The 15,776-nt window shown below is 39.6% G+C and overlaps 1 protein-coding gene across 2 annotated transcripts in view; it reads right to left on the reverse strand.

Moving 5' to 3' along the window:
- LOC149305236 (ATPase family AAA domain-containing protein 2B-like) overlaps positions 1–15,776 on the reverse strand; it is a 91,037-nt gene that overhangs the window by 51,435 nt on the left and 23,826 nt on the right. For both annotated transcript variants that reach the window (XM_089478107.1, XM_089478106.1), the window contains exons 3-10: positions 13,426–13,472; positions 12,099–12,252; positions 10,022–10,124; positions 7,614–7,722; positions 6,661–6,777; positions 3,637–3,712; positions 2,149–2,247; positions 469–580 (exon numbers count right to left, since the gene is read on the reverse strand). In XM_089478107.1, coding sequence (XP_089334233.1) covers positions 469–580; positions 2,149–2,247; positions 3,637–3,712; positions 6,661–6,777; positions 7,614–7,722; positions 10,022–10,124; positions 12,099–12,252; positions 13,426–13,472 — 817 coding nt within the window. The remainder of the gene's footprint in view (positions 1–468; positions 581–2,148; positions 2,248–3,636; positions 3,713–6,660; positions 6,778–7,613; positions 7,723–10,021; positions 10,125–12,098; positions 12,253–13,425; positions 13,473–15,776) is intronic.

The raw sequence follows: 15,776 nt of genomic DNA on the forward strand, positions 1-15,776 counted from the left end.
GAGAGTGTGTGCATGTCTTCCTCTTTCCCAGGGAGGAGGGAAACTGCCCTGATAGCATTTTGCAAGGAGAGCATGCATGCATGTGAGGGGCTTTGTCATTTACATCTTTTGTTACATGCCCCTAAGTTGTACCCTCGACTTATCCATGGGTCATATCAAAATCCATAATTTTGTCCCCAAAACCTTCCCTCGACTTATACATGGGGTCAACTTGTACATGAGTGTGTAAACTTTGTTAACATTTGGAAGTGTAATTTAAAATCTGCCTATTTTCTCTGGAGGAGGATTTAACCCATCTCATATCAGACACTTTAGGAAAAGTAGTTCACAACAAATAATTTAAGTAGCTGAGTCAAATTTATTGTACATTTATTTAAGACTTGATTTTACAAAGCTTCCAATTAGTGATACTGATGAGTTTATTTTTTCCACAGGTATGTAAACTATAGTCAAGCAAATAAAGCATACCGATTTATCAAGGATCATTGGATCCACATCAGCCAGGCTTGCACCAACTTTTACTCGTTCACGTAGGATTCCGCTGGCCAAGTCTTCTGCTCTGAAGTTCATAGGCAGACATCTGTTGGATACAAAAACCAAAACACAGAACTTTCAACTTGATTTCAGCAAGCCTACAACCCAATGAAGTTACAGGAATGCATAGGGATGAAAAAAATCCTTGTTTAAATCTGCCCCACCATAATACTAAGAACTTCCATCAGCTGAGAGAAAAATCTGGGTATGAGGCAAGGAACCCACCATGTACAAGGATCACAGACAAATGCACCACAGGAAACATGAGTCTGAAATGTACCTGAGTTGACTGGGTTGGATCCAGAGCTGGGTTCAGAAGAGTTCCTTTGGGGGGCAAGTGTGGAAAGTAGTGCTGGGGCTGTAGCGGGGAATGAAAAATCACCTAGGTATAGTGTCTTGCCCTCTCCTCCTGCAGGGACTTTTTAGTGAATCTAGGTTTTGTCCATAAATGGAAAGAATCCTTTGATTCACTAATAGGGCCAATCCAATGCTTTCCACAGTAAGTAGAGAGAAGTTTTATGTTCTGTGGCAGGGAAGTGCAACATTCATAATCTTGTGTTCTGCATGCAAAAGGCCTCAGGTTTCATCTTTAATTGTTCAGAGAATCATAGAGCTGGAAGAGCCCACAAGGGCCATCCAAGTCAAACCCCCTGCCATGCAGGAATTCTCAATCAAAGCATCCCTGATAGATGGCCATCCAGCCTCTGCTTAAAAACCTCCAAGGAAGGAGACTCCACAACACTACAAGGGAGTGTGTTCCACTGTCAAACAGCCCTGTCAGGAAGTTCCTCCTAATGTTCAGGTGGAACCTCTTTGCCTGTAGCTTGCATCCATTGTTCCAAGTCTTGTTCTTTGAAGCAGCAGAAAACAAGTTGCTCCCTCCTCAATATGACATCCCTTCAAATATTTAAACAGGGCTATCATATCACCTCTTAACCTTCTCTTCCGCAAGCTAAACATCCCCAACTCTCTAAGTTGTTCCTCACAGGGCATGGTTTCTAAACCCTTCACAATTTTAGTCGCCCTGCTCCAGTTTCTCAACATCGTTTTTGAATTGTGGTGCCCAGAACTAGACACAGTATTCCAGGTAGGGTCTGACCAAAGCAGAATACAGTGGCACTATTACTTCCCTTGATCTACAATCTAGATTCTAGACATTATACCTCTACTGATACAGCCTAAAATTGCATTGGCCTTTTTAGCTGCCGCATCGCACTGTTAACTCATGTTCAGCTTGCGGTCTACCTGGACTTCTAGATCCCTTTCACACATAGTCTCGTTCAGCCAGGTGCTGTTGTGTGCCTTCAAGTTGTTTCCAACTTATGGCAACCCTAAGGCTTGATTTGGCAAGATTTGTTCAGTAGAGGATTTGCCACTGCCTGCCCCTCAGGATGAGAGCATGTGACTTGCCCAAGGTCACCCAGTAGGTTCCATGACCAACCTGGGAATTGAACCCCATCTCCAGAATCGTAGTCCAACACTCAAACCACTATGCCACACTAACTCTCACCTCATCATTGATTTAAAAAAAGCTATTTCACATGTCTGACATAAGTCATGTATTGTATTGAATTGAATTTTCTTCAAGTTGAACAAATGAAAAGAAAATTTCACCTGTTTCTTGCTCTTGCCATGCTCTTAGATTTTCTTCTTTCAAAACGTTCTTCGTCTGAAGAAGTCGTATCACTGCTATGAATGGCATGCTTCTTTCTTCTATGAAAGCAATGAAATATTTCAACTGAAGAACACATACTGAACTGGTCAGTATTAGCAGTGCATTTACACCACAAGCACTTACAAGAAAGGTTATGATAAAAGAGCACAGAGCAAGCAGTGCTGCCTTCAAAAACTGAGGTTATCCAAATATCATGCTAAACCACATTTAACAGAATGAGACCTAGATACATGGGCCTCATGGGTTTTCTTCATCCAACATAAGCTGGGAAACTAAATTGCAATCCAACTACAAATCATAAAATGAATCAAAAATCAAACCACTGTAACTGAAATACTTAAAAACTCTTGAAGCCTTGCATAATGATACATGAGTGATGGCAATTCATTACACCACTGATTCTCATACTGTGGGGCAGGACCCCCAGAGAGCAAGCAAGAGTTGCTCAAGGAGGGAATAAGACTTGGAGGCCCTGGCCTTTCCTCCTCCTGTTCCCAAACTTTGGCTGTCCTGGTCCTGGAGGGGAAGAAAAGGACAAGGAAAGTGCTTGGAGCCTCTGCCTGAGGGAAGAAGAGGAGGAAAGCTATTTCCTTATAAAATGTTAAAATATGAATATACATGAATGAAAACACGCACACTAAACAAACAAAATATTTTTATTCATATACTATGTCAAGTAGGAGTGGTGCAACATCCACCTACACCTTATATACTCGACTATAAGTTGACCTCATGTATAAGTCAAGGGCAGGTTTGGGGGCCAGAATTATGGATTTTGGTATGACCCGTGGATAAGTCGATGGTAAAACTTAGGGGCATGCAACTAAGCATCTAAATGATGAAGCAAAGAAAATGATGCCAAAGAACTTACAAAATTCAAGCAGACATAACTATTTGGGTTTAATCTAAAGGCTAGATGGATGAGAGAGTAGAGGGGGGTCAGTTCTTCCAGGACACATTATACTCTTGCCTTTCACCAGGGGATGGTTCTCTTCTTTATAAGACTTAAAGTACAATATTTACAATGACCCATGGATAAATCAACCCAGGTTTTGGGGGTTAATTTTTTAACTACATGAGTATATACAGTAGATGTAAAGAAGGTCACGAGGGTAAAATGTTTGAGAAACGCTGCATTACACCAAATTGTTACATGTGAACCAGAACTATTTTACAACATGCTGCATACCAATCTAAAAAAAAAGTAACAAAATAACAATACGCGCAAAGAGTTATGGGATTCAATAAAACTAAATATAAATAACTGGACAAAGCTACCATAAATTAGAAACTTTCACCAGCCACATTTACAGCTAACATCTTTGTTTTATACGTTCTTTTATCTTAGCACTTTCCACCCAAAAACCACCCTGAAAATCCAGGAAATCACCAATATAGCTAGGAAATATTCTACCAATACAATTTACCTGATATGGCTTCTTCTTGCAGGAGATCTATGAATGTCAAACAATGCATTTTCCCTTTTCTTCTGGTGAGCTGGCACTGAATAATAAACCAATTTAAAGAAAATGAACTGAACAACGTATTTTTGGGCACAGCTAACTTTGTTGTAGATTTGCATCTTCAGTTGATATTGTTACATCTCTTCAAACAACTCCCAAATCAGATATTTAAATGGCTCAAACAATTTTCTGTAATACAAGTATCCTTGATTTACACCAGACCACAGTCATATTATTGTAAATAGTGTGTGTGTGTGTGTGTGTGTGTGGTTTCAGGACACCACTGAAATTTGAAGGATAATGAAAGATAAAGAAGTGTTCATATTGCTGGCTTGGAAGATATCAGAAACTTAAATGATTTCATAAAGCAATTTAAGGTACCAGCATTCACTTTTAAATGCCTGAACAGGTTATTTGACACTTTTCCTGCCCATCCTTTCAGATAAGCATTCATACCCTTCTTACCAGGTAATAATAATACAGATAATATGGATAATGGCTTTCTCAATGGTAGCACCTACATGTATGTGACTCCCTGCCCAAGAGGTTTTAATTGTAGTAAGCCAATCTTGCAAAAGAGTAGGACAGAAATAATAATAACACCAACACCAACAATGCTACATCGTCTTCCTCTGTGTTCTGCCAAAAAATAAAAACATTTCCCTTTAAGCAAGCATTTGATTCTCCTTTTGCTCAATTTTGTTTACTGGTTGTTAGTTTTGAGATCTGTGAATTTGCTATTGTATTTGCTACTCTTTTAAGACTGTTACTATATTTTAATTATGGTTCTTTCTATTTTTTATAAAGCACATTCAGTAAGTTTTCTTGGAGGGGAAAAGCAGTTACTAACTTGTTTAAAACATTCCTACTCTGTAGCCACTTCAAGTCTCATTATGGGAGAATGGCAGGATATAAATACAATAAATAAATAAGCTTCAGCAATAAATGACAAAGAGGAAAAGAGGCACATAAACCCAAGGTCTGCTACAACTCTTTTCACGCCTAGAGGACATGTAAGAAGTTCCATTCAAATAGAGCCAAGGTGATTACTATGAATAACAAAATACTTATTTCAATAATCAAGTCAGAGTGAACCAGAGACCCACTGAAGTGGTAAATTAAGTACAGTAAAAATGTTAGGAGGACAAGTTCCACAAGACTCTCTCTTTATGTGTATTTCAAAGAGGAAAAACACAGTGGGCAAGACATGGAAAATATGAGGCAAATTATTCCCATCCCATCCCTTCCTCAAAAGGAGCTCAAAGTGACATACATTGTTTTTTCTCCTCACCATGAAGTTGGGCTGTTGGAGTAGTGGTGATTGATTGCAAATCAGTCACTGAGCTCTCTCTCTCTCTCTCTCTCTCTCTCTATATATATATATATATATATTATATATATATCCATCCCGCCCTGTTCCCAGGACTGGGACTCAGAGCGGCTTCACAGCAATTAAACAAACAAACAAACAAAAAGTACAATTAAAACATTTAAAAAATAAATAGATAAATGACATGCATTAAACAGAATGATTAAACTACTCCAACATTCCTGCCTGTTCTTATAGTGATTCCTTAAATGCCTGTTTGAACAGGTAGGTCTTCACCTGCCTTCGGAAAGCCATCAAGGAGGGAGCCGTTCTTATCTCCCTGGGCAGGGAGTTCCAGAGTCTAGGGGCAGCCGCTGAGAAGGCCCTCTCTCGTGTCCCCACCAAACGTGTTTGTGAAGGTGTTGGGATGGAGAGAAGGGCTTCTCCAGAGGATCTTAAAGTCCGGGCAGGTTCATACCAGGAGAAACGGTCTGCCAAATAATGTGGACCTGAGCCATGTAGGGCTTTGTAGGATATAACCAGTATCTTGAATTGTGCCCGGGAACGAACTGGCAGCCAATGAAGCTGTTTCAACAGGGGAGTTGTATGGGCTCTGTAATCGGCGCCTGTTAACAGCCTGGCAGCAGCTCTTTGAACCAGTTGAATTTTCCGAACACTTTTAAAAGGCAGTCCTATGTAGAGCCCATTACAGTAGTCCAAATGGGATGTAACCAAGGCATGTACCACCGTGGCCAGATCTGGCTTCTCAAGGAACGGGCGCAGTTGGCGCACAAGTTTTAAATGTGCGAAAGCACTCCTGGTCACAGCAGAGACCTGGGCCTCCAAGTTTAAAGCTGAGTCCAAGATTACCCCCAAACTGCGAACCTGTGTCTTCAGGGGGAATGTGACCCCATCTAACACAGGCTGGATCCCTATTCCCTGATCTGCCTTCTGACTGACCAGGAGCACCTCTGTCTTGTCTGGATTAAGTTTCAACTTGTTTGCTCTCATCCAGTCCATTACTGAAGACAGGCACTGGTTTAGAACCAGGACTGCCTCCTTGGATTGAGGTGCGAGCAGTCATTTAACTTAGGTTTCAGAAGTTCCCATATGCAGAGAACCCAATGTTCCAGATAATAATAAGAATAATATTTATTTGTATCCTGCCTCTGCCTGTATTGGAGCAAGTAAGCTGTAACAAGGCACAGAGGTACTGCAGTTCTCAAGAAACATTTTTAAATTAGATATTCCTTTTGTGAACACTGCATTTTGCTGTTTGATGAAAGTTCAATGTGAAGAAAAAGCACTGTGGGAGGGATTGTTGTTTTCAGGATTCTGAAAAGCAATTCCTTCAGGGAGAAAAAAACCTCTTACATTTCTCTCTGAGGTATCTTTCAGAAGTCCTAGTCAACACACATACAGTGTGCCCTTGCCTTACACAGTGGATCCGTTCCGGACCCCCGGCCGCATAAGGCAAGTTCCATGTACGCTTGAGCCCATTGAAAATAATGGGGCTCTTGAATGCGGCAGTGCACGCACCATTTCCTGTATGTCGCGCAGCTTTCAGTGTAAGCTGAAAGCCATGTATACCACACCCACGTATGATGCGGGCGCACTGTATGCAGCAATAAGTTTAGCTGTCTATACAATTATAGAACTTTTCTCCTTTTCTGCCTTACCTATAGGAGGTGCTTGATATCTTTCAACTGTTTTTCTCTGTCTCAGATTATACGGACGATCATTTTCTTCTCCTTCTGCCTCTTCTACTTCGATATCTCCATCCTCCTCTTGTGACTCTATAAAAAGACACATGAAGATTTGATACAATGCCATCATAGACATTTGTGTAACATATTTTAAAGGATTCTGCCTAATTTACAAATGAATTTATTAAATAAAATGTATAATTGGCTCATGTCATTTTTGCAATATCCCAGGATGAATTTTCTAATATAATATAAATATAGTTTCAATATAAATTATATTTATTTAAAAGACAGCAAACCCAGACCTTAGAGGACACTACCCTTTCAAGATACCTCACAAGCCTCAAAGAATATGACAACAATATTATAAATTTAACATTTAAACACAGAAATAATAGCTGCTAGAGTCTAAACTAGATGCAGTTTCTAAATCATTTTCAAAGGCACAAGTGCATGTCAGTGTAGTCTAGCCTAAATGTAATTCAGGCATGTATCAGTGCAGCTAGGCTAACTTTCTCTAGATTTAATCAACCTCCCAAAAGAGAGTTGTGCATCACCTATACATATACCTCATTTCAAACCTCCAGTTGACTTCACCCACTTGTTTCATGCATATTTTAAAAAGAATTTCAAATTTATCTGGACAAGGCAAATAACAATTACTGAATATACCCATGTATAAGTCAAAAAATTGACCCCAAAAACCTGGGTTGACTTATACACGAGTTAAAACAGTAGGAGGAAGGGTGAGCCTTCATCCTCTGAGCCTCTTACCAGCCGGGCTGCCTCCAGAAAATATGCAGCATATTGTGTTTTGGTTTGTGAAATATAACTAGCCAAGTTTGTGGATATTATTAAGTCTATTAATTTTGCAATTATTTCCAGGAGCACTACTGAGACAGGTATCTAACTTCTGCCATCATTACCTTCTTCTTCCCCTTCTGTGGAAACTTCATGGTGGTTCTGGATTCCATAACTATTTCTCCTCAACGATTTTCTCCTTCTCTTTACACGTGAGTACATATCCATGTTTTCCTAGAATAAAGGTATGTCAGAGTAATCAGCAGGGAACACAGTAAAATTTTAATCATGATTTCCAAACCACATGGCTACCTGCATAGACCTCAGCTGAGTGAATTGATTTAAATCATATTTATATCACTGATTTAACGTATTATTTATATCAGTGCTACTCAATGTACTGGCCCATGACTAGGTGTACAAACTACTGGCTTCTGGTCCAGGGATAGTTTTCAGAGAAGAAAGAGTTGTAGCTAATGATCATACATATGGGAGCAGTCCAACGCACCACAGGGGCAAATGCCATTCCCCCACATCAAATAGCCTAAGAAACACTGACTTAAATCACCAAGAAAAAATGGCAGTTTAAATCACTGCTTTAAATAAAAAACATTCTCCAGTATTGTCTCATATATTTTTGGGCACAAATGTGATATTGAAATGTGTTAATTTACTATTCAAGAAAGAAAGCTGCATCTCAGAGAATATGATTTGAGTTATTTTTTTAAGGTAATTTCATTTGTATTATTTTAATAAATAATTGTTATGCAAAGGGATCTTGTAGCACCTTTGAGACTGAAAGAAAGAAATTGCATCTGATGCCAAGATGACTGGAGGTAACACTCATTAATTTGTATGATACTAAGTATAGCTTTAATTAGCACTTTTGTAATGAGATTTAGTTTTAACTCTTATTTTTCAATGAATCTCAAGAGTGAAATTTAGTATTCTGATATTTTTCAATCGATTGTAAAATCCAATTTAAATATAAAAAATTATGAGTTAAATGTTTTTTAAATCATCCATTCTTTTCTATCCTAAATCCCAGTCACTCTGGAAAATGGTAATATGTTTTATTGGGAAAGAGAGAGATTTACTGTATATACTCAACTATAAGTCAACATCATGTATAAGCCGAGGGCAGGTTTTGGGGCCAAAATTATGAATTTTGATATAACCTGTGGGTAAACTGAGGGTATCCCTTCCTCCCCCTCCATAGCCCAGCTGCCCCTCGGAGGACATTCAGGCTGAGGAAAGGAGGGGAAACAAAAATTTCCCTCCGAAGCCTTTCTTCAGCCTGGCTGTCCCTTCAGAGGACACCCAGAGGACAACCGGGCTGAAAAAAGAGGGGGAAGCAAACATTTGCCTCTCAAACTTTTCCTCAGCCCAGATGTCACTTTGGAAGACACTCGGAGGACAGCTGGGATGAGGAAATGAGGAGGAAGCAAACGTTTGCCTCCCAAGTCTTCCTCAGTCCAGCTGTCCCTTCAGGAGACAGCTGGGCTGCAGAAGATGTTTGAGGGGCAAACCTATCACCTTACAGCCCATATAAGTCAACCCAGGTTTTTTGGGTCACTTTTTGGCCTTAAATTTCTCGACTTATAGCTGAGTATATACGGTAGACCATAGGCAAAATAAATATAACTGTTATTGGAAATCTGATCAGAATACTGAATATTCAAACTTTCCATCTTGTTTCTGGAAATACAGCAATACACATGGGCACTAACATGCTAATGGCATATAAAAATATTTGATTTTATAACCACAACACTCTCTACCTAAGCCAGCATTCCAAAACAGTGTGTGGACCCATTCCACATTCACAATGGCAAAGGACCCTGAAAATGTCTGAATCCTGACTTTCCCAAAATGAGGTGAACAAATTGTTGTTGCTCCAGAGTTAGGTTCCACTGAACTAGTGGCTCAGGGATTCCACCACTTACAGCCAAAGCTTCCCATCAGCCTAATGGGATTGCTGGGAGGGGCAGGACTGTTGCAATTTAGCCAGCTCATAAGGCTTCTTGCCTCATCAGATGGTTTCCATTTAACCACACATATGTCACTGTGTTGCAACAGTGAAGCAAGTATGATGACTTGCAGCAGATTTTTATAGTTCCTGTGACCAACTTTCAAATTTGAGTTTCCTTAAGATACCACAGGGACTATATTGGTCCTTGAATACTGACGTTCCACATGAAATTTACAAGAATGCAAGCAAATAAATATAAGTTATGCGATGATCTACATCTACTTTAACAGATTTTATACTGATACTGTTGAAATGTGTTTTTTTTTCCTCCATATCTTTTCAACTAACTTGCTGCATTAAGTATTCCTACCTTCTTATGTTTTACAGCTGTCAAGCACTCACACCAAATAAAATATTATTATGTCTGTAAGAATGAACTGGTCTCAATACTTTATTAATGTGTGTTTTAGGTGTGACATATAAACAGCGTACTCAGTGCTTAAATAAATGCAAGGATTTTTTTTTTCAAATTTAGAGTTAAGATCTAGGGTTAAAACTTACAAATTCTGTATCTGTCCACATGCGCAACCGTTCCACTTCACCTGATCGCCTATTCCGTCTGATGTTAATATTGTCCATTTCCTGAAGAACAGCTTCAGCAGTACTAAAATATATAAATACTATGAAATATTACTTTATATTTAGGTTAATCGGTTCACCAAATTTTACACAAACACAGAATGTTACCTGTCCTTCTAACAACAAAAGGGTTTGTTGTGACCATGAAATGCTTTTAATCCAGGAAAAGATCATATTGGTAGACTAGGAGAAATCGTTCCCATGCTACCCACACTGAGAGACACCCCCACACACACAAAGCTCTCTCCAGACTAGATTTTCAGATGGCAAAAGAGGCTGCAGAAAAGTGGGAAATTAGTGAAAATTTTCCCCTTCCCCAACTGGGAGCAAAGTCATCTTTATGTCTCTTGCCACAGGTGCACTGATATAGCTGAGCATACATGAAAAATGCAGCCTATAAGAGCCCCTCCCTTGGGTCAATTGTCACAGCTCTAGCTTCTTGTATTCTTGTATAAGCTCAAACTAATAACATTTCAAAATAAGGTAATATTTATTTCACTAATATACCTTCTTTCTCCTTAAATGAGACTCAAGGCAGTTAAAGGTAATGAAGCAAAAAATCTGAAGAGTTCCAAATCAGAGACAAGCTAAAATTTACAGAATATAGCCTGGAGGCTCCAAGTACCGCTCAGCCCAATTCAATATCATTTGCCAAATATCACAGAAAGGTCTAAAAGGTGCACGGGAAAGGAGAAAACAAGACATTTGGCTAGCTGGTAAAGGAAAGCCAGGAACATTTGAAGCTGTTGCCACAGGACTTCAAAAAATGAGGTACTATAACCCCCCCCCAACTATCTTGCACCTTCTGAATATCTAAGGCCCATCAGTCTCTAACAATTTGCTCACGCCTACTCAGTACCCCCTGGCATTATGCTTACTGGGCAGTATTATATAACCTATATAAAAAGAGTAGCAATAACATGGCCCTCCAGACATTGCTACAGTGCAAGTCCCAGCATTCCTCATTGTTGGCTATATTGGCTAAGATTGCTGAGACCTGCAGTCCAACAACATTTGGAAAGATACACTTTTTAAAAAAAGATTTTAAGCCTGAAGGCGAGGAACTATCAAAGTAACAATCATAAATCACTCATGTACACTGATGGCACTATATGAATAAATGATTGTGATGATGATTATAATACTCCCACCATAGAATTTATAATCCAACTACTGAAAAGGAAATGAGAAAGGCACGGCAAAATTTGGCAACTTTAAAAGGAGACTACTTATTCATTTGTCCCATTCCTTCAAAAAGCACACCAACAAAAACCTAACTGATTTTTCACTGTGCAAAGGGATCTTGTAGCACCTTTGAGACTAAATGAAAGAAAGAGGTTGGCAGCATGAGCTTTCATACACTTGAGCCTACTTCCTCATCTGACTTCCAGACTAACACAGCTATGTCTTTGATTTTTCACTAGTTTCATTCACTACATATGATAGAAGTGTTAGGGTAAAATTTTGTAGGCAAAATGAAAAGTAGGTTTCAGATATGATTGGGCCATTGGTTTATAAAGTTAGAAACAGAATGAAAACCAATGGCTTTCATGAGATGCTCACAATGCAATTGATAAATATTATGTGATAGAAACTGGAACATAATAGTCTCCAAGTATGAAATCTAAAGACAATTAAAACTATAGAAACAAACTATGGTTTCAACAACTGTGCATCAGTCAGAGTGTTAAAGGAGCAAGGGAAGCTCAAATTGCTTGAGAAACTAGATCTTATCAAAATGTTTGAGAAGCAAACTAATAGTGTAATCATTAAACAAAAAATCAACATGCTTATTGGCAATACTGCATTATCACTAAAGACATATATTTGCAAATGATAATTTGACAAAGCTTAATATGCCATCACTGTTGAAAATGTTTGAAATTGAATGAGACACATCTTTGGCTTTGGTTGCTTTTACAGTGTAAAATGTAAAAGATACCAAATGTAACAATGCAATTACATAGGAAAATATTATTATTACCACATCCCAACATACCTGTTTACTAGCTGGTCAAACAGTAAACTTTGATTCAAACTTTCAAATCTGTTTTTCCTGGACCGACAACTTTTTCTGATTTCTCTGCCTCCATTTATGCAAGCATGGTCCCCATCTCCCTTTTTCTCCCCACGAAGGGAGCAGCTTTTGAGAGCTGAAAGATTTAAGTTATAGTTTTAGTCTGCAAGAAAAAACATTTGAGTAAGAATTCTAAGCATCTGGTTTCTGCTGTCTTGCTTTTGTTGTAGGAGCAACTATACATTGAAGTTTAAGATGTCACTTGTTCCTTTAGTTCAGATATGAGATATTTCTCTACTTCCCTTTTGATGATTTGTTATTTCTTTAGTTCTAACAGATATTTAGCTCTTTTTTTGGTTTCTGAAAAAGCAGAAACCACACTAACAACCCTGACACAGTCAGTCAAACATTTGTAACAGTCAACAAACCATTAGTCAAAAAATTTAGTTACTTATGCATTGGGATTTTTAAAAAAACAATACAGTCCATGGATTCAACCATGGGTGGACACAGCAAGCCTGCGTTGAGGCAGCACCAGCAGAGGAGGAAGATGAAGAAGAGCAAGCAGTGGCAGCAGCCCCTTGCCACCTGCCTGCCACAGGTGAGAGTCAGAGCAAAGGAAGGCAGGCAGGAAGGCATTCACACAAGGGTGGGTGAAGTCCCATTGTTCCCAATGGTGGCACAGCCACATGGCCACTCCACCACTGGGGACAATAGGATTTGAGCAACTGCAGATTTTGGTATCCCCAGGGGAATCTGGAACGAATCTACCCACAGATACCAAGGGCCGACTGTATGGCACTGAGTAAGGATTGTCTGACTACAATCCAGTCTCAATATCATATTTTATCTAAAAAATCACAATGTAAAAGTAACTAAATTCCTCTTTCTGTTTCATATTTTTACTAATACCTTTCATATTTACTAATTTTTCTTCAAACTAAGAACTATTTTTAGCAGTGTTAACAACTGGTAAAACAACTGTGAATGTTGTGACAAGAAAAGGGTGACAAAGATGCAGGACTTTTTGCTGGCAAAACAGAGTAATCCAGCTGTAATAAGAGGAGGGGTAATTTTCCTTTTCCAAGGTTCTCTCTCCACACACATGGTAAAACGCTGGTCTGAAAGGCTGCAAAAGCCTCTGGAACCAGTTTTCCAGCAGCTGCAAGAATGGCAATAGGATATCATTGAGCTGCCAGAAACGCTGCAGATGCCAGAAGATTAAGGATGCAAGGGAATTATAATAATTTTAAAACACATTTATGGATGGAGAGCCAAAGGCAAAACAAAAGTAATGTGAAATACTTACATAAATTACGCCCATTTGGTAAGGTAGCACCAGATTGAGAATTTAACCTAAGAAATAAAATTTGCAAAACATATCAATTTCATATGATGCTTTTACACCAATCTGTAAATGTTACAAGCTAAACAGATATAATTTCCTATAAAACTATTAATCAGAAAAATAGTTTATTATAAATCTGTCTCTTTCACAACTACACAGAGAAGCACAGTCTGTTATTTCAATGTTTACAGATGGGGAAATGTGACAAAGTTAATAGTTTGCCCAAGTCTATCCATTAAAAGCAATATTGCAACGAGCATTGAATCTAGGTCTCTCAAGCATGCTCTCAAGCATAAGTCTGATTCTTTACCCAGTGAACATTTGCTCTATGTCTGTGTAAAGAAGAGGCAGTAATCAGAAAACCCTCCATATATTGCTGGATTGCAAGTGCCAGCAGCCCAAAACAGTACAGCTGAAGGTAAGGAATGCTAGGAAGGACTGCAGCTATCTGGAGGGCCACATGATTCCCAACACTGGTGTAAAGGTATTCATACTACAGTCACCACTCCATATTCGCAGACTTGAAATCTGCAAACAGCAAATGGAGGGGGATAAAATGGAGCACACCCCCGCAGCACATCCCTGCAGGTGCCCGCAGCAGCATGCCACCATTCAAGCCAATGGGGCTTGAATATCGATGAGTTTCCATTTTTGCGAGGGAGGTCTGGAACAGATCCCCCGCGAAAACAGAGGGGCGACTATACTATGATCTTTAAAATGTCCTTTTTAAATGTCCAAAAGGTATAGATTTATTAATTCCACTAAAAACAAGAACAAGTTGTGCTGGTGCTAGAGATAAACACTACAATTATATGGAGACCCTTGCCCTTCCTGGCTTATTAAATAGGACAGAGGGAGACTGGCTTAATGTATGAAAGGAGTATACTCGTCCCTCCACATTTGTGGCTTTGACTTTTGTGGATTGGATTATTCACGGATTTTATTCATGTTCTTTCTAGGAATATCTAAGTCCTCCACAACTCCTCTATGGTCAACTTTAACCAAAAGTCACACTGAAAGACCTAGAGATTCCTAGATAGAACTCTCCACTTGGCATTTGAAGCTCCTCCAGTGCAATTCTATGGCCGATATCCGGAAGATGTTGACTACAGAGTTGCACTGGAGGACCTCAAGATTCCTAGAGAGGTGTTCACTCAGGTAAAAATGTAGTGTTTTTGTTATTTGAGGTTTTTCCACATTCACAGCGGTCCTGTTCCCCTAACCCCAGCAAATGTGGAGGGTCAAGTTTACTCAGTACCTCCTTACAACAAGGCAGAGTTCCAACTTGCCTAAAGGAAACAGTTGTTGTGAGGACTTTGTTGAAAAAGCCACCCCTGAATCCTTCTATAATGGACAATTATCAGCCAGTTTGTCCAACATAACATTTTGGGCAAGGTGTCCGAACGTGTGGTGCCCTCCAGGCTCTGGTGGTTTTAGGATGAAACACATTATCTAGACCCATTTCAATGTGGTTTCAGGCCTGGTTATGGGACGGAGCCTTTGTGACTGACCTATGCAGGGAACTGGACAGGGTCTGTGTGATCCCCTTGTTCTGCTAAACCTCTCAGTGGCTTTCAGTACCAGCAACCATGGTATTCTTCTAGACTGCCTCACAGGGATGGGAATTAGTTGGAAACACTGTTTTCCAGTGGCTATGTTCCTTCCTGGAGAGGTGAATCCTGAAAATGGTGCTGGAGGACTCCTGTTTGACCTCATGGTCCTTGCCCTGTGAGGTCTCCCAAAGTTCTGCTTTGTCTCCCATGCTATTTAACATGTACACAAAACCACTGGAAGAGGTTGACCAGTGATTTGGGGTTCAGTGTCATCAATATAAGGAAGAAATCCAGCTGTACTACTCCTTTCTACCACAATCCAAGGAGGCTGTCTTGGTTCTAAACCAGTACTTGTCACCAGTAGTAGACTGGATGAGGGTGAACCAATTGAAACATAATAATGACAAGACAGATGTGCTCCTGGTCAATCAACAGATGGATCTGGAAATAGGAATTCATCCTGTGTTATACTCCCCTTGAAGATGAAGGTTTGCAGTTTGGGGGTACTCCAGCACTCAGCTTTGAACTGGAAGCCGAGTTTTCTGTGGTGACCAGCAGTCCTTATGCATGTTTAGTGCTTGTACTCCAACTGCACCTGTTCTTTTGACATGTCAGATCTGGCCATGGTGGTAAATGCCTTAGTTACATCATGTTTAGTTTACTGTAACATGCTCCACTTGGCACGGTCTTTGAAGAGTATTTGGAAACTGCAACTGGTCAAAAGAACTGCAACCAGACTGTTAACTGACACAAGTCACA

This window comes from Sceloporus occidentalis, unplaced genomic scaffold (genome assembly GCF_023333645.1).
Source record: "Sceloporus occidentalis isolate IW3139 unplaced genomic scaffold, rSceOcc1.0.p SCAF_12, whole genome shotgun sequence".
Classification (NCBI taxonomy): Eukaryota; Metazoa; Chordata; class Lepidosauria; order Squamata; family Phrynosomatidae; genus Sceloporus; species Sceloporus occidentalis.